The sequence below is a fragment of the Haplochromis burtoni genome, unplaced genomic scaffold (assembly GCF_018398535.1).
Source record: "Haplochromis burtoni strain Fernald_Lab_line unplaced genomic scaffold, NCSU_Asbu1 Contig_211, whole genome shotgun sequence".
NCBI classification, from domain to species: domain Eukaryota; kingdom Metazoa; phylum Chordata; class Actinopteri; order Cichliformes; family Cichlidae; genus Haplochromis; species Haplochromis burtoni.
In genome coordinates, this window is record NW_024582572.1 from 467,568 (window position 1) to 494,992 (window position 27,425).

The 27,425-nt window shown below is 44.1% G+C and overlaps 2 protein-coding genes across 5 annotated transcripts; both read right to left on the minus strand.

Moving 5' to 3' along the window:
• Nucleotides 1-4,684: 4,684 nt before the first annotated feature.
• LOC102300041 (MRG/MORF4L binding protein) lies at nucleotides 4,685-10,114 on the minus strand. Of its 2 annotated transcripts, XM_005936586.3 has the most exons (6): nucleotides 9,882-10,113; nucleotides 7,307-7,428; nucleotides 7,134-7,215; nucleotides 6,950-7,024; nucleotides 5,824-6,109; nucleotides 4,685-5,725 (listed from the first exon to the last, which is right to left on the minus strand). In XM_005936586.3, exons 1-5 carry the CDS (start codon nucleotides 10,021-10,023, stop codon nucleotides 5,868-5,870), a joined length of 663 nt encoding a protein of 220 aa, XP_005936648.1. In that variant the 5' UTR covers nucleotides 10,024-10,113; the 3' UTR covers nucleotides 4,685-5,725; nucleotides 5,824-5,867. The 2 variants fall into 2 exon arrangements, with proteins under 2 accessions (XP_005936648.1, XP_005936647.1); XM_005936585.3 differs by having other exon boundaries at nucleotides 4,685-6,109; nucleotides 9,882-10,114.
• An 825-nt stretch (nucleotides 10,115-10,939) lies between these two features.
• hm13 (histocompatibility (minor) 13) lies at nucleotides 10,940-27,197 on the minus strand. 3 transcript variants are annotated; one of them, XM_005936593.3, is made up of 12 exons: nucleotides 26,799-27,195; nucleotides 22,944-22,979; nucleotides 20,179-20,277; nucleotides 20,003-20,085; nucleotides 19,819-19,907; nucleotides 18,152-18,237; nucleotides 17,334-17,459; nucleotides 17,102-17,159; nucleotides 16,866-16,986; nucleotides 16,660-16,762; nucleotides 15,502-15,587; nucleotides 10,940-13,862 (listed from the first exon to the last, which is right to left on the minus strand). In XM_005936593.3, the coding sequence occupies exons 1-12, from the start codon at nucleotides 27,024-27,026 to the stop codon at nucleotides 13,799-13,801; spliced, it is 1,179 nt and encodes a 392-aa protein (XP_005936655.1). In that variant the 5' UTR covers nucleotides 27,027-27,195; the 3' UTR covers nucleotides 10,940-13,798. The 3 variants fall into 3 exon arrangements, with proteins under 3 accessions (XP_005936655.1, XP_005936656.1, XP_014193659.1); XM_005936594.3 differs by lacking the exon at nucleotides 22,944-22,979 and having other exon boundaries at nucleotides 26,799-27,192; XM_014338173.2 differs by lacking the exons at nucleotides 10,940-13,862; nucleotides 22,944-22,979 and adding an exon at nucleotides 13,897-14,522 and having other exon boundaries at nucleotides 26,799-27,197.
• Between the last annotated feature and the right edge of the window lie 228 nt (nucleotides 27,198-27,425).

Sequence of the window (27,425 nt, forward strand, 5' to 3'; positions counted from 1 at the left end):
TGCTCCATATTCACAACTACTGTTCTTCATCACTTGTAGTCAGAACTCGTCCTCCTCAGCTGATTCCATTAGAAACAGTAGAACACAAATTTACTGTTTCCTGCGTTTAATTTAAAAACCCGCCATTAACTTCCTTCACTTCAGCTCGTCCACATTAGTCCACTGACAGCTTCACACACACCTGCTCAAAGACCATCAGCTTCACCTGTCCTACGGAAGCCCATTGCTGCCAATCAGACAAAAGGAAAAAAACAACATTATTATTTATAAGGCTGCTGCCCCCGCGACCCGGCCCCGGACAAAGCGGATGAAGATGGATGGATGGATGTATTTATAAATAATTAAATTGATGGTACATCAGAATAATTTGAATGTAGACTTATTGTCAGATTTTGTATTTATATGTTTAAACTTTTTCTTCTTTTTAACTTCATTTTGTGTTTTATAATGTGCGGTCAGTAATGCAGCGCTCTGGAGGGCCTCCTCCAGCGCTCCTCGTGTCACGGTCTGCCTCCTGGAGCCTCCTCAGCTCTTGAGACTGTGCTGGGAGACGCAGCAAACCTTCTTGTAACGACACAGATGGATGAGCCATCCTGGAGGACCTGGACTACCTGTGGAGCCTGAATGGACTGCAGATCCTGTTGTGAACATGGATGGCGATCACTTACGCTCACAACATGTGACTGAGTGATCATATCATAGTTATTATAAATGTCTTTGCCCTGGCCTTTGACACCACGTGAGATGTTGGTTTTTAGTTTTGAGTTGTTTTTAGTTGATTCTATGCTGTTTTATCTTGTTTTTGTTTTAATTTTTATGTGTTTTATTTATTTATTTTTGCCGTTTTCTGTTATTCTATTGTTTTTAACTTATTTTCTGTATAGCACTTTGGTCCTGTGCTGGGTATTTTACAGTGTTTTATAAATAAAATTGGATTGGAGGAAGGAGAACATCTGCTTTGAGCCACAAAATGCGCCGTGTTCAGCTGCTGTGGTTCAGCATGTCAGCGTCCTTCTGATGATGCAGACAGACACAGACACAGGCCTGACAGACACAGGGACATCCAGGCCTCAAACTCGCTGTCTGGTGGTGACGTATACGTCACCTTCACCTGGACCAAGCAGTCCTTAGCGAGCTCACAGATCTGGAAACAATAACTGGTTTAAGTCATCGTTGAAGGAACGTCTGACCCTTCTCTAACTATATTTCAGAGAAACACAAACCTGACTTTTGGGAAGAAAATGTGAATAGCTGTTGATTTGTGTCAGCTGGAATAATTAATTCCTTTGTTCTGTGATTGCCAAGAGAAGTGGGAGAAGTCTTGGCAATCAGAGAAATGACATATTCTTATTGGCTGTCAGGGGCGGGCTCGTCACTGATGGTGACTTAGACCTCAGAGAGCTCAATCTTAACAATATTTCCACAGGTGATGAAACATTCCAGCAATCAGTGTTTTCACATCATGCAAACATCAAACTTTGCATGAGTTTGATCTTGCAGCAACGGATCAAACTCATGCAAAGTTTGATCTTTGCATGAGTTCAGGTGTTTGCTGTCCTAGCTCGCATCTTCCATTGTGTTTGCACAGTTGCTGTTATGTTACTGCTGCAGCTGTGGTGGAAGTTTAGGGCTTGTTTTGTGCTGCCATGATCAAAGTATCTTAAAGCTGGTCCTTCCTAGCGCTTGGTAGACGCTTGGTTTCTTCTTGTCTGCCTCTTCCTCAGCCTGTCATGCAGCAGCTTCATGGTCCACGCTTGTTCCTCTTCCTGTTCCTCATCACGCCTGTCTTCAGCTGCCTGAGGCTTTCTTGGAGCAGCGTGTCTCGGGAGGCTATCATCCTGATGTACTAAGCTCCGTGTTTCACACACATGTTGGTTTTATTTGGTCTGCAGCACCTGGAGACGTGTCTCACAGTCGAGGAGTTGCTGCATAAAAACTGAGACTAAATAAAAACTAAAAGCAGACAAAAGCAGCTTTTCTGAGCAGAAAGAAGGAAAGTCACAGAGAGTCGATGAAAGGTGAAGTCGTGCGGTGCTCAGACCTTTAGAGTGTTTGTTTACAGGCGGAGACCTTTCTGTGACCTTTCCCTCTCCGATGGACACACAGATCGTTTCAAATCCACCATCTTGTTTACTTTTACATTATTTAGCTCGATCATTTGCGGGCCCCACAGAGTCGGGCCAAAACCTTTAACACAAACTTTAAAAGGTCAAAGTACATTTCAGCATTCAGAATGTGTCAGGTCCGATTTAGTGGAGGAGAAATGACCAAAGTGGCCCGTGTATCAGCAAAGTACGAAGACACAAAAAACTCCTAAAAAGCTGGAATTCTGCAGAAAATGTCGTTTTACAAAATGCACTGACGAGCACATCTCATGACTTCATTATTTCTTCACAATACATGTCCTCCCCGTGAAGAAAACAGAACAAATCTACGAGAAAAGAGCGAAAAATTACACACTGTGTTCAAATCTCTGTCCAGCATGCAGGCCATGAGTCCGGCTGGAGCCACGTCTCAGAGGTCAAAAAATCCAGCTGTGGACCATTTAAACATCTACACTCATACCTGCTGCTAGCAGCATCATGCACATCATGCTCCCAAACACAAGAAGCAAAAGCAGCTTTTGTCACACACGAGAGTCACGAGTTGGCTTTGAGTTTTTCTTTCCATAAATAAAAACATTTGCACCAAGAAATGAAGCAGAACAAGAAGCAGCAGGTCCAGAAAGTTCCTCTCCAGAGTTTTCCACGAGCAGCTTGCATGAGGATGCAGAGGGAAGCTGGGGAGGTGCTGCCCCCTCTGGTCCTCACCGGTCCTGCAGTAACTGTTACACTGCCCGGTGACGAGAACATGAGCAGGACCACAGACGGACGGCGGCTCAGTGCATTTACTCAAGTACTCAAGTACTGCACTTGTACTTTATTGAAGTATTTTTCATTTGGATATTTTGGATACATTACATGTTTTATGTTTTGTATATGATGCATATGTGTCATCATCCGCAGCTGCAACATTAAAGTGATTTACACATTAATGAATTAACATGACCCAGTGGACCACAGCATGCAGATTTTAATACCAAGACTTTTGCACTGTTACTGTCTGAAGTAAAGGACGCGAGAAGACTTTTCTACCTTTCATGCAGAGGCACAGGCCTGCACACGAGCATCAAATCATACACAATATCTTTGATCAAATATTCTAATATTAAACAGCAAACATCTCATAAAAATCTAAAAATAAGTCCAGAAGTTTGTTTTGAATTTTCCCGTCATCTCATAACTCGCTCAGACTTATTTAGAGCAGAGGCATCAACCTCACTTTGCTTCATGAGCTGCGTCTTCAGTGGCCCGGAGCAGCGAGCCCATCGTACCAGCTTCACTTACACAATCATTTCCATGTGCAGGTGCCCACAACACAAACACAACATTCATGTTGGTGAGTCGCAGTAAGAGCCACAGGCCTGAGTTTGCTCCACTGATATCAGGATGGCAGACAAACATTGAACTGGTACTGATTTTGTACCTGAACATGTTTTACTGAGCAGCACAGCTGCTGACATCTGCAGGGGGAGGTCGCCCCCCTGTGTCTGCATGAGCACACTGCAGCTTAAACAGCCGAGGCTCTAACAGCAGCAGTAATGCTGACGTGTTTGTTGTTTCTGCAATTATCTTCAAATGTCGTACTTTCCTAACTTTCTATTGACGACAGTACAGGACAGAAACAGGTTTATGTCCAGTGTTGATGATGTCACAGCGTCTCACACTGAGGCTGTTTGTCATTAATAGTCTCAGTAAGACTTTCACTGCTGCAGCAGAAAGAAGATGCAGAGGTCTTTTAATGACACGAATCAGTGATGCACATTTAAAACAGACTTTAAGTACTTTATCATTTTACTTTGGTAGGTTGAAGCTCCTTTGCCTTAAACTGCTGCCGAGCATCAGGCGTCGAGCTCGCGGCTGCTGCGGCGTCTCTGAAGCCCAGGATGTTTAGACAGCGACCTTCAGCTCGTCTGTGTTTTTGGATCACATCATTCTGAACAACACTGCAGAGACTCTGTGGGGTTAAAACTGTGCTCTTCCAAACATTTGGTGCAAGTTTTAGCAGCAGGCCCTGGAGAACGAAACGGTGGCTTTGGATGTGATGAAGCACAGCGGACCAACCACACGAGCAGACGACACCACAAATCATCAGATTTTCACAAACAAGAAAAAGTTTACTTTCACCTGAGAAGAGGACTTCGGACCTTTGAGCAACCGTCCGTCCTCTGACCTCGCAAGTGAAAATGAAATATTCTAACACTGAGTTACTGGAGCTCTGCTTCTCATGAGCAGTAAAGAGGCTTAAATTATTTACTTATGATTAACATAGATGTCTCATTTTTAGGTGCACTATTAAGAACAGTGTTAGCCCTCAGCCTCCTGGCAGCTGCAGTTGTGCTATTAATTTGAAAATCCTACGTCGTTTCGTTCTCGAGTTATCGCATTCACAAACTCGGCGTCCACGCCACCCAGCGAGGCGATGACATGCCCCGTGAGCTTTTTACGGCTGAGGCGCAAAAATGACACGATTTAGAATATTTGTATTCATTGCAGACTTTGTGGAGCTTTAATGTGAAGGCGAACAGTCTGGAAACTTCACATTAAAGGTCGACCACTTTGTTGAAAACAAAACAAACTTGGAGTTAAAAGAGGGGCAGAAGTTTTAATGTTTAAACATTCAGCTCTTTACAAACATTTTTGCAGGAAAACGATGAATGACGGGAGACTCGGCTTCAGCTTTAATGACACAAACAGCTGTTTCACACATCAGCAGCCATAAATTAACACCCCAAAAATACTTAAAGGGAACATTTGATTCTCGTGGCCTCAAAACAAGCCGACGCTAAACTAAATACACAGAAGACGCATTTTCAAATGACACAAATGAAACAAAGATTAAAAAACATAACTGGAATCACTCGGAGCTGCTCGTGTCCTCACACAGAAACAAAAGTACAACATGCTGCGACGTCCAGTTCAGAGAGAAACACAATTATTGCAGTTTCAGATGATCAGAAACTAAAAACAGTCACTGCAGCAACAAACACGCAGCTCAGACAGCCAACATGCTGACCTCCTGTCACATTAAACCGCTGCTCTAAGCAGATGATCATCAGAACAGAAAACAGACTCAATTATTTTTATTTCACACGCTGTGAGAACATGGCGTGCACTCTGATCGCAGGTGCACGCTGGAATATTCACTTCTACTCTCGTTTCTACTGAAGCGAAAAGAGCGTAAAGGTTGGAAACCCGTCTCACCCGGGCTCCTTCACTCCTCTGTACAACCGAGAAAGTTTAAATGAAAATGGAGGAAAACTGGAACGTTCTTCCACTTCCTGCTTCACTACAAGGTGAAACGGCTTTAAAAAGGTAAAAGAAAAGGACGGAAACAACAACAGGACATAACTGTAGCAGAGTTTACGACGATGTGCTCAATACTCCTGGATGGCTTCTTTGTAGCCTGACAGGCAAGACTCGGGGCAAACTCCAACCTTGGCATTAAAAACAATAAGACAACACACGCCGCTCACGCTGCGGTCGGGTCAGCTGTCTGCACGCTAAAAACACTCCAGAGGCGCTTCCAGACGTGTCGCTTCCTCCCACTGTAATCACACGATGAGATGAAAGCACAGGTGCCGGGTGACAAGCAGCCAATCAGAGAGCAGCCACAGAGGGGGCGACTGTAAGAGGACAGAGAGCACTTAGACGACCTCACTCCAGGATTACACGACACAAAGCTCGCAAGCTCGGCTTCTGCGACGGCAGCAGCAACATTCACCTCCTTCTCTCCACCGCGCTCCTCCGTCTCTGTCCGTCCCCCGCTCAGGTGCGCCTCCTCTTGGCTCCTCCCGGACTCGCCGGGTTGGAAGACGACAGGAGCTTCTCGGCCGCTCGACTCCTCTTCCTCTTCTCTGCCTCCTTCCCTCCACTACCGCTTCCGCCGCCTCCTCCCGTCGCCGCTGACGACGATCCTCCGTCACTTCCTCCCTTCTCCTTGTCTCGCTCTCTCTCCTTATCCCGAATGCTGCTTGTTCGCTCCGACATCTTCACAGAGGAGTTACTCCCTGAAGCAGAGAGACGGAGGATCATATTAAAACCTGGTGTGGTCTAAACTCTCCAGACTGCACAAACTTCACCTCGTCGCTTATGTTCTTCTAAGACTGCTGGGACTTTAATCTCTCCTCATCTTTTCTGACCGATTTGATTAGATTTACACTTGGCTGGTGTCGGTGTCACTACTGGTAGCACGAGGCGACACCTGGAGCAGAACGTTTGCTGTGGATCCTCCAGGCCCGTATCTGCACCTTTATCCAAGGAGGAAAAGGATGAGTGCAGCCAAAGCTACAACATGACCTCCAGCAGGACACTGGTGAGAATGTCTCTGATGTCTCTGACCAAACAATCAGAAACAGACATCACGAGGGTCGCCCGACGGCCAGACGTCCTCTAGTGGGCGCTGTGCTCTGACCAAAGTCTGACTTTACAAACTTCTGCAAGTGACACTATCATCTGCTGAGCGAGCAGAAGCAGCTGGAGGGTGTAAGGTGTGATGGAACGACTGGACTACAGAGCGGATCGACCAACTCTAGCAGCTCCCAATGAAACCTCCAAGCCTTACACATGGCTGACGCTCTGAGTCGGTTTAACCTTTTCAGACTTCACATGCTATCAAAATGTATCAAAATGCTTCTTTAAGCAGACAAACTGCTCTCCGTGAGGAGAGGAGAGGTCAGAAATACATGTTTGATTATATGAAGCTGTGTATTATTTGTTTAAACCCAGTGGATCACATGCACATGTGTCTGAAAGCAAGCAGCTAACTCTGAATTTAAGTGTAAAAGAACCGCTGAGGCGCCAGGACGCCCCAGCTGACTGCACCTTAAATGCGAGACACAGTCTGGTACCTTCTTCATGTGTAGCTGGAGGTTCTCTCTCCATCCTGAACTCCTCTTTGGACTCCTCCTCTGAGCCCAGCTTCCCTACAAACGCACAAATTAGCGTCCGTTTAGACAAAGAAACGATGTTAACTTTTTTTGTACTGGTGTAAACAATTTAAAAAAGCTGCATTTCTGACGGCAGTTCCCTCACCTTCCTTCACCTCCTGGATGATGTCATCGGGCAGGGAGAAGCTCTTCTCGTTGTTTGGGAACGGCAGGATCTCCGACTCGTGCTGCGTCACAGAGAAACGACAGTCTCAGTGGTGATGACCGCGTTCAGCGCGGCATGTAACAAACACTCAGCATGTGTGTGTGCGTCCTCACCAGCGCCTGCATGTCGTACATCGTTCCCAGGTGGTCCCAGATGACGGAGGAGGAGACCTGCCGTCCAATGTTCTGACTGAACTTGTCTCTGATGCAGATCATGTGGAAGTGACGGTTCACGCCTGCAGACAGAGACACACAGCATGCACTGCATCATGGTCACTGTTTTTTCCCAGGAAACACATTAACGCATCAGCGCGTCGGCTCTTTTGCCTTCCTGCAGTCTGACGGAGCCACCTACAGGCCAGCTAAGCCAGATCAGTACATTTATTGGACCATAACTTTTCATATTAGCTGTATTTTATAGAGGAACCCAAATCCTTTATAATCCTCCTCCCTCAGTTAGAGGGACTTAGCTTCTCTACTTTATACACCTTTCTTCTTTTTTGTAGAGTTTTCTTTCTTGAAAATACTGAGTCACTCTGTTTACACATAAATCCAAAATTGGATTTTTAAATGACTTCTTTGAACTTTTTTACTCTTACAAAACTGCAGGAGCAAAAATAAAAATAAAAAAAATTGGAAAAATATGAAGTGAAACTGTAACTGTACTGGAACTTAAACAGCTCTTTTCCACATTTACTGAGCACTCAAAGCATGTTCAACTGCACACTACATTCAACCATTCACACAGCGAGGAACCAGGCTGGACGCACAAGAAAAGTGGTGTAGTTTTCCAAACACCTGGACTTTATTTTACCCGGAAATAGAATAGAATTCAACTTTATCGTCATTGCACATGTCACAAGTACAAGGCAACTAAATGCAGTTTGCATCCATCCAGAATAAGGCTGCCACGATTAGTCGACTATCAAAATCGTCGACGACTGATTTAATAGTCGACGCGTCGTTTGAAGCTTTGTAAGATCACAAAAGACGCAGGAATAAGTAGCAGGATTTAAGAGTGTAATAACGGACTGAAACAGAAGATGGCAGCACTGCATGTACAAGGATGCCAGCTGCCGTTAAACCCCGAAGAAGAAGAAGCTGTGTCCCAGAATTCATAGCGCGCCCAGCTCAGTTTCCAACAATGGCGGCAGCTAGTTAGTTTTAATATTACTCTTATTATTCTTTCTGGGTCACAAAATAAACGTTTAACATATTTTCAGGCGAGAATGTAGCTGTGTAAACCTCAAATATCTGCTCAGTTTATCAGGACACCACATATTTTCAAAAGCGCTCCGACGTTTTCGGAGACGTCTGTTACCCACTAGCTCGATAGCTAGCCGGGGGCTAGGTCACTAGCGCCGTGAGAACACCGGACTCCCCGCAAATCGTTTTCAAACCCACCGCCGTCTTTCGCTACTCAGGTTAAACATGATATATGAGTCACTTAGATAACTTAAAATGTTATTGTTTGGCTTTTTTAGTATTTTATTTGTTCCTGAGTAAATCGGTTTGGCTGAGATTAAAGTTATAGTTTTACACAGCTGAATAAACGTCAAGCAGACAGCTGATTATCAGAAGTGTGAGATGCTCGAGAATTACTCCGGTGTCCTGTTATATTTTAGATAGCAAGGAGTTTATTAAACTCACCGAAACAATCTGCAAATTTCATTAAAATTTAATAAACTATCATCTTGTCTTTATTTTTAGTTAGCACATACCTTAAACACTTAAAGCTGTAAGCTAATGATAGTTATATAAGAGCAGATGCTGCTGGTGCAATAAGCTGTACGTTTTAGTCCAATGGATGATGATCTGATTAGTCGACTAATTGCAAAAATAATCGGTGACTAGTCGACTATCAAAATAATCGTTTGTGGCAGCCCTAATCCAGAAGGCAATATTATAGCTCTATTACAAAAATGGGTTACAATGTACACGGTATGAAGGTATTTTATGCATAAATAAATAAATTCAAAATGCATAAATGCAAAAACAATATTAGAAAAGTTAAAAGCAACAGTGGTGGGCCCTTAAAAGAAGTCAAGTAAATTGAGTTGGACTGTAACAGCAGTAAGACTCCAAAGTAACATAAGGATCAAGACCTGTTCCAATAAAGAGGAACTCAAATACTGATGAGATCAACACTAACACACGACGTCATTAAAGGAAACAAAGGCAGCAGTTGGTTAAATCTGATTGTGGTGTTGATGAGCATTGTTAGGTTTGGTCAAAGGTATCGGTGTAATATGAGTTAGGTTAGGCTTCCTTAATACTGGCCATGGGTTGGATGCAGTGAAGTAAACAAACAAAGAGCAGTAAACCTCAGAGTCCGCACAGCTCAGCTGATTTCACGATTTTTATTCAACTTATCTCGAAGTCAGCGTGTAATTCCCTCTTTGGGTTCTCTGTCCTGCCAAACACAATTAACAATCGTTTTCCTCCTTAGAATCAGTTTCACTCTTGACCTGCTAACCTAAGCGTCTCACCTGCAAGGCGAAATCTCTGGTTTTTAACTTTTTAAATAAGCATCCTCCATTAAACACCTGTTATTGCAATAAACTGAAATTAACGGTTTCCTAGTGTTTACATATTGATTCAGAGGCTCCTGAAAGCAGTCCAAGTTAAACTGGTTTAACTAGAGGAGATGCTCCAGCTAGCCGCATGCTAACGTTAGCTCTGGTCTTACCGACAGGTTTATGTCCGATCATCGCGTGGAACAGGCACACCTCCACCTCGTGGCTCCACACCACCGAGTCTTCTCCGGGAGCCAACGCCGAATCCGGCGGCTTCTCGTCGGTCTGGTTCAGCGTCACATCAGCTTCTCCCATTATTAAGGCAAAACCTAAAACTGGCCAGAAGCAAACGACCGTGCACCGTTAGCATCAGCAACCGGAAACGTAGTAAGACTTCCGGGTATCGGATTTCAAGATAAAACGACAAAAAATAGCCAGAGTGGAAAAAAAAATTAAAACCGAATTTTGAGGTAAATTCATTTATTTGCTTTTAACAAATTCCAATATTAATCCTACACTTACAGTTTCAGTGACCGTCAAAGTTAAAAGATAAACGGTCCGTTAAAACGCCACATAAAGATGGCTCTAGAATTTTCTCTTACAAGTGGCATGTGTTTGGCACAGAGACACCTCAGAAAAGTGACGTTTGTTCCCCAAATCTAGTAAATAATTCAATAAAACTAAGTAAAAGTGTCTAGGGACCTAAAAGACATTAAAACTGCTTTCGTTTGAGGAAGTCGCAAAGAAAGCGACTGGACTTAAGTTTCTTTCCAAGCCAGACACTTTACTGTTTTAATTTTACTAGAGCATCAGAGATAGGATTATTTGTATTTTTTGGCATCAACATTCAAATTTATGTTAAACAATTTTATTTTCAATGATATTTCCATATTTTTAAAGCCTCAAAAGACAAATTTAAAACCAATTTATCAGTGAGTTTACCATTGTCAGACATCAGATTTAAATCAAATTACAAGCCTCAAATATATTATCTCCCCAAATTAGGAGTTCCTCAGAGATCTATTGTAGCTTCTCCGTGGTTCTCAAAACAAGACAATGTAGTTTAGTATATGTATAAATGCCCAAACAAATGAACTTTGTCGTGATAATAAAAAAAAATGCACTTTTCAGGTGCTATTTTGCCAAGTAATTAAATTGTTAAGCACCAAATCTCTAAAGGTGAACATACAAGCAGTGGATGAGGAGTCATAGAAGCAGCCAGACTCAAAGGTTATGCTTCTCTATGCGGTGATCAAAACACCAAAAGTTTTATTGCAAATAAAACGGATACAGTTGGCGCCGTAAAACGGCCGCCACCACAAATACAACCAGAGAGGAAGAAAAAAACCAATTTCAGGTACATTATATTTAAAATTAAGTGGCTACTGAACTTCACTGAGCTGAATAAGAGCATTTTGTTTTTACATTGATACAAAACTGTGCATCTCTTAATAAAGCATCCATAACAATCAATAACATTGGGAGTATTAACGTGAGGCTAATTATGTCCAGTTAGGCAGGGTTTTTCCAAGCATCCGAAAACTTTGTAATTATCTGCAACTGCATATGATTTTATTTAAAAACAAGTTAGGACCGTTTTCCGTTTAAACCTTTACTTTGAAACTCTGAATTACATTAAATCGCAGTTGTACTTGCATTAGGTTAAGCTTACTGGCTTATCCCGTGGAAACGGTTGTAGGATATGTTGACATTATGGGAAATGCAGTTTCAAGCAGCAGACTTTGGAAATGAACCTGTAACACAGGCCAACAGTCACCATGTCTCCGATTCTGCTGAATTCTTTTTGGCTATTTTTCTGAGTTTGATCCTAGTTTGAGGATGCTTTTGTAAAACACCCTGTGACACTTTGCCTCCTGGGCTCATTCTCACTGCTTATCAAACGAAGAAGCCACGGAGCTCCTCCCATTGCACCTTTTCACCAATAAGGTGTGAGAATGATGCCTCTTGCTGGGCAGTGAAGGCAGTTCAGTCTGCCGCCTCCTCCTTTTGCTCTTCTCTCACAGGCCAGAACTTTAAGACTGAAAACCAAGAATCCAGTTTTTATTTATCCACACAGGAAAAAGTTCACCTGTGCAGCTGATTAAATTCCAGACACACTCCAACTGAAAGGGACAGCAAGGAGCGAAATTGAGGGAAAATATTTTGTACCTTTAGTTTCTAACTACTTTTTGTCATCATTATTTATTTATTACGAGTGGCTGCACTGCAGCATTCACACCTGGAGCTAGAACTAATTATTCTCACTAAAGAACCACAGTTGGAGTTCAAGTCGCCCCCTCGTTTTCAACAAAGAAATCCAAACTGTGCTTTTGGTTTCTAAACATTTTCCACAAAACCACACTGGCATTTTTCTGTCACCACAAAAAGTGTATCTGTTACACGTCTGAGCAATAAAGCTCCAGAACCTTCATAAGAGACTGTAAATAAAAGATGGACAGCCACTGTGGCATCAGTGAGGGCAGGTCTGACGTGCTCACTGGCCACAGACGGGTCAAACCTGCTGTTTCACATTTAAACTAAGCTAGTGACCGACGCCGTAGACCAATGATTGCTAACGTGTGGGCTGCAGCGATAACAGCAACTCAGTTTTACTCAAGTATGTAAGTTAAATATTTATATAAATTTATATCCATTCATCCTCTTCTGCTTATTGTCAGGTTCACAGGCAGGTTGGAGTCTATCCCAGCTACCATTGGGCGAGAGGTGGATTGTTATTACTGAGCTAAATTTGCTGCTCTTGTATTCAGTTGTGTCCCAGTGGCAGCTGGTCACACATTGGCCTCAACGCTTTATAGCAAACAACCTGCGTTGTGTTTCTTGAAGAAAAAACAAAACAAAAACTAAATTAATACTTTCTCTTGAATTTCAGAGGGAAGCTTTTAAGACTGGATGAGCCTCGTGGGACTTTGTTGCAGCTCTCTTGACTTTGGGAAGAGCCATAAAATATTCATCTAACTAATCCAACACATTATACAACTGGAACTCTTTCATCTTTTATAGACGTGTCTACGATATTAGCTCTCATCTGTGCACCAATTCACCTCCAATTTCCTAATTCCAAAACAAACCAACTATTTGATCCTCGTCAGGAACAGGAACCATATTTTAGGTTAAACCTATAATACTCGGACTGTTTCTACTTCCTTTCTCCGCCTCAGCTGTACGGCCCTACGACCTACAGCTGCAGGGTTTAACTTGAAGCCACGTTAGCACCACAGGCCTGATTGGAAAGCAGATTTATTCTCTGGCAAACAGCTGGACAGACAGGGAGAACTCACATGTACAGTCAGCATGGAGACAAGTGGATGTAAACACAATACAGCTTTAACAAATGACAACATAACTGTATACCTAAAAAACTGAAACCGTTTCCCTCTTAAAATTCTGGCCTATTATAGAAACAAATACAGATAAAACCAGTAGAAGAAGCTGATGCTGACGGAGCAGATGGCAGTGTGAGCAGCGCCTGGTGAGCAGAGACACCCGGAAACAAAGAACCACATCTGGAGAGTTCCCACGCCTCCAGACTTTTTTACAGGATCAGATTCTGGGGATCATCACAATCGTCAGCGGTTCTTTGTTTGAGGGTTTCAGAAAAAAAAAAAGTAACAAACAAGAAAGAAAATGGCAGCAGCGCTCGTTTTTCCGTCCAACTCGTCCACGCTCGGGGCCGTGTAAAGGCTAAAACAAGCGCTCCTTCTCGTTTCTCTGCCTATCTGAGCGGCGAGCTGCAAACACACGATGAGATCCGATTGGACAGGTGTTCCCTGACACGCCACTTCGTGGTCCTGTGTGAGAGGATTCGTGGTAGGCACCGGGTCCCAAAACGACTTTTAATAATTACAAACATCATCGTTGGCAGCGCGACGGCAGTCGTAACCACGGGTAACAGTCGGGCTCCCGTGGTTATCAGAGACAAACGCGTTGGCAACATGAGCCCCGTTTCCCCTGGCTGACAAGCTGGAGAGACTGGAGGGGGCGGGGCTTCAGTGAAATGTGGTGGCAGCAGGCTGATGATGAAAAGTGTTTGAAGGAGGAGGGAGGGCAGGGGGTGGGGGCGACATGGATATTATTGGTCCTTCTTCTCTGATTCTGTCGCTTCCTCTTTAGTCTCCTCAGATGACTCCTCATACCTGAAGAAGAGAAGAAGGACGATGTTAGTGTTTCACGAATATGAATCCAATGCTGCAGTTCCTCTAATGGCCTCTGGAGGCTCAAACACCCCGATTCAAACAGTTTGGATTCTCGCCAATCTCCACCTTAAAACAACTGAAAGGTGAGCGATCGCTTTTCTAATAAATCACCCATTTGGATTTTCTCGAGGCCTAAAGTTACGGGTGTTTGTAAAGATCGGTGGAACAAACAGTATCATCGTGTTTCATTTCTCGGTTAATTAGCAGCGACCTGTGTCTGTGCACTGCACCTGTCTGCTTTACCAGTGCTAATCAAGCTAACAACACCCCACCTTTGGATCAGCTGAATTTTTCCTCCTTCATGATTTTATTAATATTATAAAAGATGAATCTGATGGAGCGATGGTTTCATGTAAGCAGGTTAATGGGCTCATTAATGGGCTTTTTACCTGCCCAGGTGAGACAGAGAAGGGGACAGTAAAGATAGAGGGGCGGGGCTTCTACATCGAGGTAGGTTGTAATCTGCGGTGGCGTGGGGAGGAGCCTGTCGCCACAGAGACGGCATCCATGGAGCTAGCCAGGCTTGCGGGAGAGCCGCTGACGGTTGGAAAAGAAGTAAGTCTGGGAGAGGTGGGAAGAACTTCCTCTGAAGACTCATAGCTAACCACGGGGGGGGGACACGGGGAGCAGAGGAAGGAAATGGAGACACAGAGGAGATAAAAGAAAAATACAGAGAAAGAAAAAGGAGATGATAAAAGTAGTGAGAAAGAAAGGAGGCAACGACAGAGTGTGGCAAATCATCTTAAACTCTAAAGGTCTAAGTTACTATAGAGCTCTACTGCCGTGACAAACGAGGAGGACGGAGGATAAAGACCGACCGGAAAGGTGGAATGAAAACAGAAGATGGGAGCGAAGAAGAGGTGGGAAAAAATGTAAGAAAGTACAAAACAGACATGGGAGCAGGGAGTGAAATGATGAGGTCGATGAGCAGGAGACCTTCAGTCTGCTGACAGAAGCACCTGAACATACAAAGGAGCCGTCATAGACTCTGCATTTAACATGGAAACTGCTGCTCGGAGAACCTCGGCGGTTCCTGCAGCGCAGACTAAACTCCAGACTGAGAGATCCTTTAAAAACTGAGGAGGTGCTCCTGTTTTTAAAACACTATCATTAAATCAGGCCCCGAGGTTTCAGTCCCTCCTCCTGCACTGGAGTGTCTGTGCTGAAGTCAAGGTCCAAATCTTATTTATTCTTAAATGAAACAAAGAAATGTGGTTTAGCAGACGTGCACTTTGGTGCATTTAATAACAGAAATGCTTCAGTGTCATTGGTCGATAGATCACACTTTTAAATTTTACATTATACCCGAAGAAAAAAGAAAAGAAAGAAATCTGTCCAATCACAGAGCTTCATTCCGGAATAAACAGCCAATAGGGTTTCAGCCCACCAGGCATGAGATTCTGAACCTTTAATCCACTAAACAAAGAATCCTCATGAGTCTAATTTCAGTAATTACAAATAAATCTCTCAGCTCGTTAATTTTAGTGCAAACGTATGTTCAGACTTCAGAAACATGTTTTCCTGCTAAAACAAGCTCGGCCCTGCTGCCTCACCGTGGTTGGTCACCGTGGTTACTCACCTGAACATCTCTGTGAGCTCTCCTTTGAACAGCGCTATGATGACGGGGAAGCCGACGCAGGCGGGCACCAGGTACAGCAGGGCGGGCTGGACACAGAGATTTAACAGCTTTTAACGTCCTCAATCATTAAAACTGAGACGGGCAACATCATCGGGTCTTTTTTAAGTAAATGATAACTGTAAATCCTAAATACAGCAGCACAGCATTTAATGGTGTCTTTCCCTTGTTTGGATGTTGGTCTGTAAATAAATAAACTGCACAACAACAAACAGCTGTGAGCGACGAGTAAATCCTTAAAGCTTTATTGGCTGCGGCTTCTTAAACACACCCTGTGCAAATTTAATACCTACAGCAGATTTTCCAGAAAATTAAAATTTCAGACTTTTCACTTAATAAGCTGCTCACAAAATCAGACTTCATGTTTGTCCCAGTTTGTTAATAAAGCCAACGTTTAGTCCGCCTCCAGGAAACATCAGACTCCACGTTAAACAAAGGACGGACGCTGAAGTTAAAGGTCCCGACCAGTGAGAACACAGAGTCACTGCAGCACTTCATCAACCTCATGTTCTTGGCAACCAATTATCAGTTGTTTAAATAAGAGGAAAAAAAGAGAGCAGATTAGCTGACTGTAACTCTGGTCGGTATGACAGGATGTGGTTTTCATCGGCTTCACATGGGGAGCTCCAGGGTCCCAGAGGTGGTTTAAACTGGAAATTCGAAGCTTTACTGCACTGACAATAAAAGGAATAACGCAGGAACACAAAGGTCCCAACCCTTAAATCGGAGCCTCTCTCCTATTCAAAGCTCTCTGGAAATCTCCCCGACAACATTCAGCCTGGCTCAAGAGCAGTTCTGGACATTGAGTAGACTAAAGTCTGTATTCTGCTTGAATAAATTAGACTGAAAGGAACAACAGCAAACAGAACGCAGGTAGAACTCTGGGATACACAACAAATCGAATTTTAATCTCGATCACGAGTTAGACTAAATTATCAAACGATGCGGCGTTTGCTAACGTGAATCGTCCAACACGAACTCAAACGCCCGTAACTGCGAGTCCTCAAAATGAGCTGATGCGACTGACTGCAAAGAGGCTGTTTTGAGAAGAGACTGAACAAAACAAAGTTGAGAAGAGTGATTGCGCTTTAAGCCTCGTACCTGTGCATGTTTGAAGGTGTGCATGACAAAGATGGTGAGGCCCAGTCCAAAGATGTAGGCCAGGAAGCTGGAGTAGAAATACGTCCTGCTGTTTTTATTCAAGCTGCAGGTAGAAAGGGAATAAAGAACATTCATCTTGTTTAAATCCCACAAATGAGAGAAAACAAAGGAAACGAGGCAGCTGAGAGGAAAGGACCGAGTGTTACCTGACATCGAAGCGCAGCAGCAGAGCGATGAAGATACCCGGGATGACAATGTCTCCCAGTCCCAGCATGGCAAAGTTACTGGCCTCCAGACCTTTCTCCAACAAGTCCTGTGGAAACACCACTGCAGTGGAGCAAAGACGGGTGGGGGAGATCACAGCAGGACAGGAGGTCAGCTGGGTGAAGTCTATGAAGAGCAGGAGCTAAAACTGACTGACACGGTCATACACAGCACTTACATTTGATTGGTGCTTCAAATGACTTGGCAACAGTCACCATGACGTTGGTCCCAAACACCTGGAGACACACAGAATAAGGATGATGTACAGCTGTATTCATGCTGGGTCATTGTTGGAACATCTGGATTGTGTCAAAGTGCTGAAACTGAACATCTGGACATGACAGAGCTGAGCTCGAATCGTCTGGAACGTTTCTGTACGACTACCTGAGCTGGACACGTGATCTACTCACCCAGAAGACGTCGTAGATGAACAGCCCCCCCAGCAGGATACAGCCGGTGCTGACGTTGTTCAGGTGGAGCAGCTCCACTCCGTTCAGGGCAAACGCCAGCCCGAACAGGTTATTGGCTATCCAGTGCTGTGATGTCACAATACACACGCACACGTGAGCACAAAATGACGCATCTGAGCGGCTGAGACGAACACATTTACACAAATCCTTTTGTTTTTGAATCCTTTATACAGATGTTGACCAGATGTTCTTTAGTCTCAGCTAAATAAACGAGTTTGGATTCAGAGGTTTTATCCTCATTATTCTTTAAATCATAATTAGAAGCCAAAAGTGAAGCTGACAGCAGGCTTCGATCGCATTACAGATTTCAGCTCTATGTCACAGCGTGGAACATCATTTCTGATGGAAATAATTAGAGCTTACATTTTATACCATCTGTCGGAAAAACAGGAAACATTTTAAAATCTGTCGATTTTCTTTGTTTCACACCGGAAGGAATCAAACATAAGCACTAAAAGCTATTTACTCAGTAAATAACTAATTTGGCATCTTGATGAAAAAACAATAATAACGTGCTTCACTGTTTTTACTGCTTTTATGTAAAAGAGTAAACTGAAAAATTCAAGAACAACAAAAACAAGATTTAAACACCATGAACATTAAATATCACTTTGATTATAAACTTGCACATGTTTGTGGATTAACCATTACTGTCATTTAGGGCTTCATAAATAATTCATTACCCCACAGATCTAAGCTCAGCCATGTCGGAGCTCACAGCTATGCTCAGCTCTGTGTGCTGCACGTGTCGCTTTTACCTTTTTGAGCAGGTACCAGACTCCCACCACGCTGCTGATGAGCAGACACACCAGGTTCTTGGTGTCAAACTCATAATTGACTATTTCTGTAGAGACATGGAGAGACGCAGGTCAGACATGAATGTGAAAGACGTCAGAAGACCTAAATCGGGTTCAAAAGGCCGTTCAATAAACCACATTTATACAGAGATGCTTACAGCTCTGACAGATTCAACCTAATAAACTTTAACCGAGGCCATTTGTCGCTTCCTCAGTAAACACGATTCAACGAGAAGATTTACTCCAAAACTTTACTCATGCAGATGAACCTGTACAGCAACATCATCGTCCTGACAAAGAGAAACAACATTCACTGTTCTAAGGTTTTATACATCAAGACATAATAAACAGATCATGTGTTTCTTTACTGCTTCAAAGGGACCTCAGAGGGTAAGTGGCAGCCAGGCGCTGATAGTTAAATGCACTTCATTAAGTGATCATCAGCAACAAAGTCCATCATTCTAAAATTAAAACATACTGACGGCTGCTAGTGCCATCTGTCAGCCTCCTCCTAGCTCAGGGATGGGGAACTGCAGGCCTCGAGGGCCGGCGTCCTGCAGGTTTTAGACGTGTCAGCTGACAAATGGCTAAATGACCTCCTCAACATGTCCTGAAGTTCACCAGAGGCCTGGTAATGAACTGGTCATTTGATTCAGGTGTGCTGACCCGGGGTGATCTCTAAAACCTGCAGGACGCCGGCCCTCGAGGCCTGGAGTTCGACAGCCCGTCCTAGATTCACCTTTGGTATCATTTTGAAACCTACGTACAGAGATTTTCAGACCTCTGAGGTCACTGAGATTCTAACTCATTCGAGATTAGTAGCTGCACCTTTGGTATGAATTTGAAAATACTGCGTTGCCTCGTTCCTGAGTTATCGCATTCAAACTCGGGTCGTCACCTCGGCCCATCCACCCGTAAAAATACCCTTTTACAGGCGAGGAGGGCAACAATTATTCATCTGAAAACTTTCCATGTCAGACTCTACAGGGCCCAGTTAGCATGTTAAAGGTTAAAGTTCATGACAGCACAGTTAGAAAAAGAAAGCACAGCTTAGGTTAGTGAAGCTTCATCTGAAGGAACGATGACATAATCCACAGCAGCACACACATCTCACACCAACCGGAAGCACAGCAGCGATTTAATCATCGAGCCGAGCGTGAGGTCCTCTCTATACCAAAGTATTCTGGGGTCAAGCGTGAGGTCGTCTGTCTCATAGCTAATGCTTGAGCTAACATTTGGTCCAGAGGAGGATCCAAGCACAGCAGCAAATCTCCAACAGAATAAGAAAAGAATCACCGTGCAGCAGTGACCCAGTCAAAGTCCAGACCCGAGTCTGAATGAAACTCTGCAGCAGGACTTCAGAGAGCCGCGCATTCACGAAACCCCACAAACCAAAGACTGGACTAAAATTCCTTCAAAGCGATATGCAAAACAATTCACTTCCTCTGGCATCTTTGCCGTGCAATACTTTAAGAATTAAATCGGAGCAATAAACAGTTTGAACACGTTTTGGGTTTTTGTGTGAAACAAAAACATTTGCCTGCTCTTTTTAGGAATCTGGGTCTTTTAAACTGTATTTTTAAACAGTGTTTGTTCCCATCGTTGGTGGAACGGGCAGCAGGTCTCACCTTCTTTGGACTCTCCGGAGCCCTGAGTGAAGAGCAGCTGGTACTGTTTGTTTGGGAAAGATGCTGGGAAGACTCTGGACATCAGAGGACTGAGAGACAGAACCAAGAACAGAGACGAGTCACCTCCAACATCAGTTAAACCAAAGCGATTTACTCGCACACACATTCACGTTCTCTGACGTACCTCATAGTGTGAGACAGAGCCAGGACGCCCAGGACGAAGAAGTAGACCGACAGCAGCAGGTTGATGTACTCTTGAGAGAATACCTGCGTCACAGCACACGTCCAGCATCAAAAACAAGCCTCATCTGACGAAATGCACCGTTGCAGCTCTCCCCGAGGTAAGAGACGCCGACTTACCTTGAAGAAGAGGTAGAGCCCAAATAGAGTGCAGCTGGCGATGATGGGGAACCTCGCTGCGTCCCGACTGGTGATGGTCTCAGGCATGTCGGCTGCATTCTGGGAGAAACGGAGCGGAGACAGAAATATGAGCAGGTAAGGTGAAGGTTCACCAGAAGACAGGGATGTGCACACCAATCCAAACACCAGGTGAGACCACACCAAGCTAAAGCTTCCCATCACAAATTTAACCTGAAAGAAGATGAACTAGTCTCCAGACAGAAACCAGTGAAGTTTTAAATGAAGATCATCAATTTTAAATTAGGGTTATATGGACCACAGTTTATGTGTTGTAATGTAACTGTTACTGTCAACGTTTAACGCCTAAACTAACCCAAATACCGGGATTAACCCTGAGGCCCCTGATGAGGCCCTGTGAGGCTCCATGAGGCCCTGTGAGGCTCCGTGAGGCCCTGTGAGGCTCCGTGAGGCCCTGTGAGGCTCCGTGAGGCCCTGTGAGGCTCCGTGAGGCCCCGTGAGGCCCCGTGAGGCCGTGTGAGGCTCCGTGAGGCTGTGTGCCAACACTGCAATAAGCAGTTGCTTCACTCTGCAACCACAAACTAATCTGAGGCGCCGGCTGCTGCTCGTGAAATGAGGCAACACAGGCACCACAAACCTGCCTGCACAGCTGTCATGCTGGGGGTCAAATACTCAGTTTTGCTTAGAAAGCCTGAAGTAACTGCAGCTGTAATCAGAGCTGAGCCAATCTCTAAATACTAAAATAACGTGCTGCGGTGCGTCCTCCTCTGTGGAGGTGACAGTGGAGCATCGCTGAAGAAAGAAAGGAGAAACTGTCCAACAAGTGCTCACCGGGACTGATGGCAGGCACACGGGCACAAATCAGGTAAATATTAAATATTAGTGTGTTTTTCACGTCATGCTACAAACTGATACGAGTTTAACCTTCAGTGACAGCCTGAGTTAGACCCACAGACGAACACTGAACACTATGCCTCTGTGATAAAATCTGATTCTTATCGAGGCGTCGCTCGTGTGGATATTCATCATTTAGCAACAAAGCTTCTGAAAGCTGGGACTTCCTGGTGGTATGAAAGGCTTTGGAGGATACAGCCATCACACCAGCGTGGGTTTGAGCGCTGCAATAATTACACAATGGCAGAAATGTGCGTTTCCACAGACATGCCAGAGGGCACCTCCCTGTCTCTACCGAGGCCTGTCCTCCTCCCGATCAGGCCGTCCTTCCACACTCGGGTCGGATCACAGAAAAGAAGAGCTACTGTAGACTGACAGAAGCCCTGAGAGAGAAGCCTGAGAGTCACCTCCATCTATATTCTCCTCCATCTACTCACCTGAGACAGAAACTGGGACAGAGGAGGAAGTAGAGGGATAAGGAGAGGAATCCTACACAAACCAATGCTTTATAATCCAAAGCTCAAGTTTACAGTAAATGCAGGATTAATATTACAAACATTTTCTAAATGGTAACATCCTGTCTTTCCTGAAACTAAAGATGTTTTTAAAGCAACATGAGCTTCTATAGAAACCAGTAAATCTGCAGGTGACTGAGTTACATGTACCACAAACACACAGCTGTTAGCAAACAGGCTGAAGTAACACCGTGTTAGTGCGAGTTAGACGCTGCTAAGATCTACATGAGGACGAGGTTAGTCGCAGGAACCTTCCTGCACAGTTAATATTCTAAAAATAAACCTCAGTACTGTGAGGTTGTGCGTTTTATGTACCAGTGTTTGGGCTCCACTGAGTCCAGTCATTTTTACTCCCTTTTATTTTCTACTTTAAGCCGTTATTCTATTTGCAGGCTGTGTTTGTGGTTTTGGCTTCTTTAACGAGTCCTCTGTGCATGAAACTGGTTCCTGGCATTGCTGTAGGACTTCCTGCCAACATCCCCCCCGGTCTGTGTTATGTGCTGCTTTGAATTTGTTTTTGTTAAAGTCTGGCTTACAATTTGCATGAACCTGAACCAGACTAAAAGTGATCAGTGCAGTCGGGACGCAGGCGAAGCTTCAGTGGAACTTTGCATGTAATCCAGACGCCGCGGTCTGTGCGCGACTGCCGAACCAAAGAGGCCGTTTAAAGTAATCAAGTTCACGTAGCGTTATCGATTCCTTACGTCACCCATGAAATGCCGTGCTGATGGTTTGAGGACAGTTTAATGCGGCCATCAAAATGCACATTACTCTGTTAAATTTCGTATTTTCTTTTACTCAACCTTCATATTTAGACACGTCATTTCCCCCATTCTGATAAATTCCTTTCTGCACAAATTTTCCTGAAGTAGTTTTAGACAATTTCCTGGGAAATCCTGCAGCAGAATCTTGAACCCGTTTCAAAAACGTGTTTATACTTTTGGCACCGCGTTTCATTTTCTCTAACGCCTACAGAGCGTGTGCGCAGCTAGCTGTACCCACTAAGACACAATAAAGTTGAATATATCAGGCAGGAATAAGCTGGGATTATCAGCCACAGCAGATGATCTTTTTTTAACTTATCAGTGCAGAAAAACAGAAAACAATCTAAATCTGATTGGTTCTTGCCCCTCTTCTTCTCCATTGCAGGCGTTCCTTTTATTTCACATGTCTGTTTGCTTTTGGACAGCACACACACTGAAACAAGCGTGAGCTGATGAGCAGTTTGTTGTTCCGGCTCCACCCAACACCTCTGCGTTCATGCAATCCCTGCTGTGTCAGTGCTGGAAACCAACAGTGTCTGGGTGTATTGGTGCACACAGCGGCTCTCATACTCACTCTGAACCCAGAATCGTAATCATTTTCTCCGAGCTCCTACAGATAGACAGACAAACAGAATGGGTGGACAGACAGATGTGCACACAGACAGACAGGGAGAGAGAGGATCAGATCGGCAATCAGGAGCAGGGCTGGAAGCAGGGCCCAAAATTAAAGCAAGCAAACAGGTGTCCAATACAGGAAACAGATCATCATTGCTGGAATTACACAGGGCAACAGCTTCAGTGAATAAAAGCTTTGATGTATCTGAACTCATATTCATATTATAGGATGGCTGACAGGAGAAACAGCGAGAAAGAGGAAGAACGGAGGAAGAGAGGAAGGATGCCATGGACGCAGACTTTAAACTGAACATCACCCGAGGCTCAGGCAGAGACTTTGTCAGATTTACCAACGCCAGCACAAAACCGCGTTTAAACCCCCCCACACATCTTTGCTACAGAGGTACGACCCGAGTCGTCACCCAGAGGGTTTACAGCCCAGCTCCAGGTATTTCTCATCTCCAGTGTTGCTATCCCAATGTCACAGGGCAGAGCCTGTAATGCTGAGGAGAAGGAAACACTGAGGAGCCACAGAAAGAGCCATACAAGTCACAGATGTATTAAAATGAGACAAGTATCCCCGTACAGTGAGCAGAGCGCTGTGTGGAGGGTTATAGTCAAACTTCTGCAGAGTTCACACATCATCAAGAAAACCTCCATTGGTAAGTGCGCACACACAGAGCTCTGCAACATCACAAACCCCTGTCATGTGTTTTGCAATAACTGTTAAAGGCTCCATCCCATAACACGGTGAAAGATTTGAATTAATTATTCAATACTGTATTTCAATTTTCTAGGATCATTTAATGCCAAATACAGATAGCATTGTATCTCTGTAATGCTTTAATAAACAACACATTTGAATGAAGTCAACACAGTCAGGCTGATTTTCATACCTTGTTTTTTCCGTTTCCAACTAAATGTGAACAAAGACCCCGTTTGTAGGTTTAAATTATTTTGTGAAGAACTATAAAATATTTAAATTCTCAGCATTACTGAAAATTCTCCCAATGAGGTGCTTTATTTACGCAGTAATTACAAATTACAATCAAAACAAAGCCTATAATGTTAAAAACCCACATATTTCAAACTATTTTCCATCTTCCTCACAACGGTGTGAAGAAACTGAGCAGATGGAGAATTAGCAAACTGACAATTTCACAGTAGGATGTATAAATGTAGGGTTGGGGTCAAAATGACCCACTGGAAAATTAATCCACAACTAAAAATAGTCCCCCGAAAGAAGACTGCCTGCTGTTTTCAACACCTAACCAGCTGACGTTTTAATGGTTACTTTGTTCTTTAAATTTCCAAACTGAACATAAAATTTAACATTTAGTTTTGAAATTTCATGTCAAATTATCATTTCAACTTTGTAATGATAAATGTATTTTACTAACTTAAACATATATTTTATCTCTAAACATTTAATACTTTTCTCTCTTTATCATTATTATCACTCCTGCTATTTTCTTAATATAACTGCACACTTTCTATTTGCTCATGTAAAGCTGAGGAGCCAAAGAATGTCATTATGGGTAAACGTGGCTACACGGTTTATCTGCACATGACAATAAAACTTGACACTCTCATACTTGCTGTGTAATAGTTTCATGTAAGAAAAGACAGAAACTGCGTCCTTTCGTAAAATTATTTCCATTCTGTGAACATTGTGATCTCGATCCATCTCATTCCCACCGAGTACGATCCTGTTTTGTGAAACACCTGCCTCAGGCCACCGAGCAGATTCTCTCCTTCCTCGCGAGATTTCATTCGCTTCCTGTTTTTGCAAATGTGTTAAGCAGCCGCTGATATTAAAGAGACCAAAGGAACACCCGTGGTTATGATTTCAGTCTAGTTACTGCTGTTTACGTCTCATTTCAATTAATGTCGCAATTCTCCCTGCGTGACACGTCCGCCTCGGTTTGTGGATGCGTTACATGCGAGTGACAGGATCCGCTGTGACTCAGTGAGATAAAACAGAGTCTACGTTAACTACAACCATCAGTGAAGGCAAACGTCAAAAACCAAAGAAACGAGCGACAGAAAATGAGAAACATGACAGAGCAGCGTGAAGCGTTCAGTCTGAAGCCATTTCTGAGAGACAGGTGAAGCTTTCTGGCATTACAATAACTGAGCAGCTCATGTCAAACCGAAATTCATCAAAAGTGGTTTTACTCTTGTGCTGTAACCAGGGGAAAGGTACATTTGTCCCTAACGTGACAAGAATCCATCTAGTTTCTGTTTTGTCTTTAGCCAATTAAAACATCTTGAGGGGAACTGAATATTTCTCTCTGCTCGGAAACCCGTTTTTATGCCTTCTGTATACAAACAGAAGAAAACAACATCTAAAGTCATTCTCTTCTGTCTCATTGTCATGTGTAAATCTGAAAATTTAAATACCTATAGTGCCAAAAACATTGGGCGGGTGTGCCACAGCAGAGCACTGATGCACTCTGCTTACTGTTGTTCAGCATCTAAGTACTCTTTTAAAGAATCCCCACAAGAGCGTCATCAAAACTTTTTTCTGGAAAAATCAGAAACAGGTGTGTCCCAGAGCACACGGAAAACACCTGACAGCTCCGGCCTACATGCTGTCAAAGTTTAATCTAGTCTTAAAGTTTCTGAATGTGTCTGATCTCTCCACGCTTCTCACGGTTACAGATCAGGTTCTGGGTCAAACTGATATTGCTCCTTCACTTGGACCGTCACACAGATATCACCCTCTCTGAGAATTCAGTCTAGACATTACTCTGTTTCATGCTCCAACTTTTCCCTCTTAAATCCGAACTTTGTGCATCAGAGCATGGGGAATTTTCCCCGTTTCACCAGATCCTACACTTGCTGCAGGACAGGTAGTTTTAACATGCATCCCCAGACAGTGCGCCCATAAAGGCAGAGCACCGTTAGAGCAGGGTGTGTCTCTGCTGGTGATACCTGAAACAGCAGCCGGTTTCATTTCACAGCTGTTATTAGCAGCTTCCGTTTATGCAGATTAACGTGATTTTCTGCCAGCTGTGTTGCGTCCTCAGAGTCACTAATAAAAACCTCCATCACCTCCACCCGGCCGTTCAAAGGATGTGGGAGGTTTTTTCTACTTTAAGCTAACTGCGCATGTCTGCAAAAACCCCAAAACGAGAACAAACAGAAACAGTACACGTCTCTCTCCATCACCTGGTGATGCGTTCACGACCACGAGGCTAGCATGGCGTTTTCTGACAGTCGGTTTAACCTCGTATTCATGTCACGACTCCGTTCAGCACAGTCTGTTTTCGGCTCACTGTACAACTTTTACTACAACTTTAAGTTACTACTCCCCACCCGGATGGCAGCGGTCCCCGTTACTCAGCCAGGTAAAAGTCCGTTAGGAGAAATGTAAATAAACATCTGTGCACACATCCTTTCATCACACGCCAAACAAGCACAAGTTGAGGAAAAAAAAACAGTTTAAACAGACACACACCAGAGGACCCGACACCCACTACGCAGGGTTATGAGTGCAACAAGTGCAGATAACGACTTTAAAAGCATAATTAGCATCTGGAAATAACCGGTAAAATCAAACAGCTGGATCTTTAAACCTTCACTCGGAGTCTGGACGCGTATTTCCCAACTTTATCGATAATTTCAGCACATCATTCTTCAATTAACTCTATCGCGACCCCCACTTTTGTATTTGTTTTGGAAAAATATTATTTTTAGCATCCTGGTGAGCCGCTAGTTAGCCAGCCGTTAGCTGTAGCAGCTAGCCGCTGAAGGCTAACGAGAGGCGGGCTGAAGTCAAACCCAAACGCCGGGGTCCACTGACAGTTACCTTGGATTTTGAGCAGGTGACGGACCGCAGGGCTCCGAAGAAGATGGGCAGGAGCGCCATGAAGACCAGGCTGCCGTACGCCAGAGCCGTGCCCTCCGGGGTGGCCACGAATTTGGCCGTGGCGTTGAGCGCCTCGGTCCCGTTGGAGTCCGTGGCGTTCAGGGCGTCCAGGACGGCCGATGCGGCGGCCTCCGAAGCAGAGGCCGGGATTTGTTCAGCCTCAGACATTGTTCTTCACACACAGAGAGGCTTCGGGGTCTGTTGAGGCTGTGGCGTTAACTGACAGGCGGATAGAAGTGGAAGCTGAAGCGGGGAGTCTGTCATTCATCTACCGCTGTGCTGCTGGAGTCCTGATAAGGCCACGTTTCCTAAAGCAGTGAGCGGAGAGCAGGCAGGAAGAGGAGGGCTCAACCCGCTGCTGTTTCCGGGGACACTGACAAGGCGTGCACGGCAAAAGAGGAGGTACCACGGGAGTAAAAAAGCAGGTAGTCACCATCTCTTTGTTCTGCTTTCAAAACTATCAGACTCGTATATTATCTATGTATACATAGATAATATATGCATATTCTGAGAAGCCACTAGATACAAACAGCAAGAAAACATAAATGAATACATTGCACACAAATA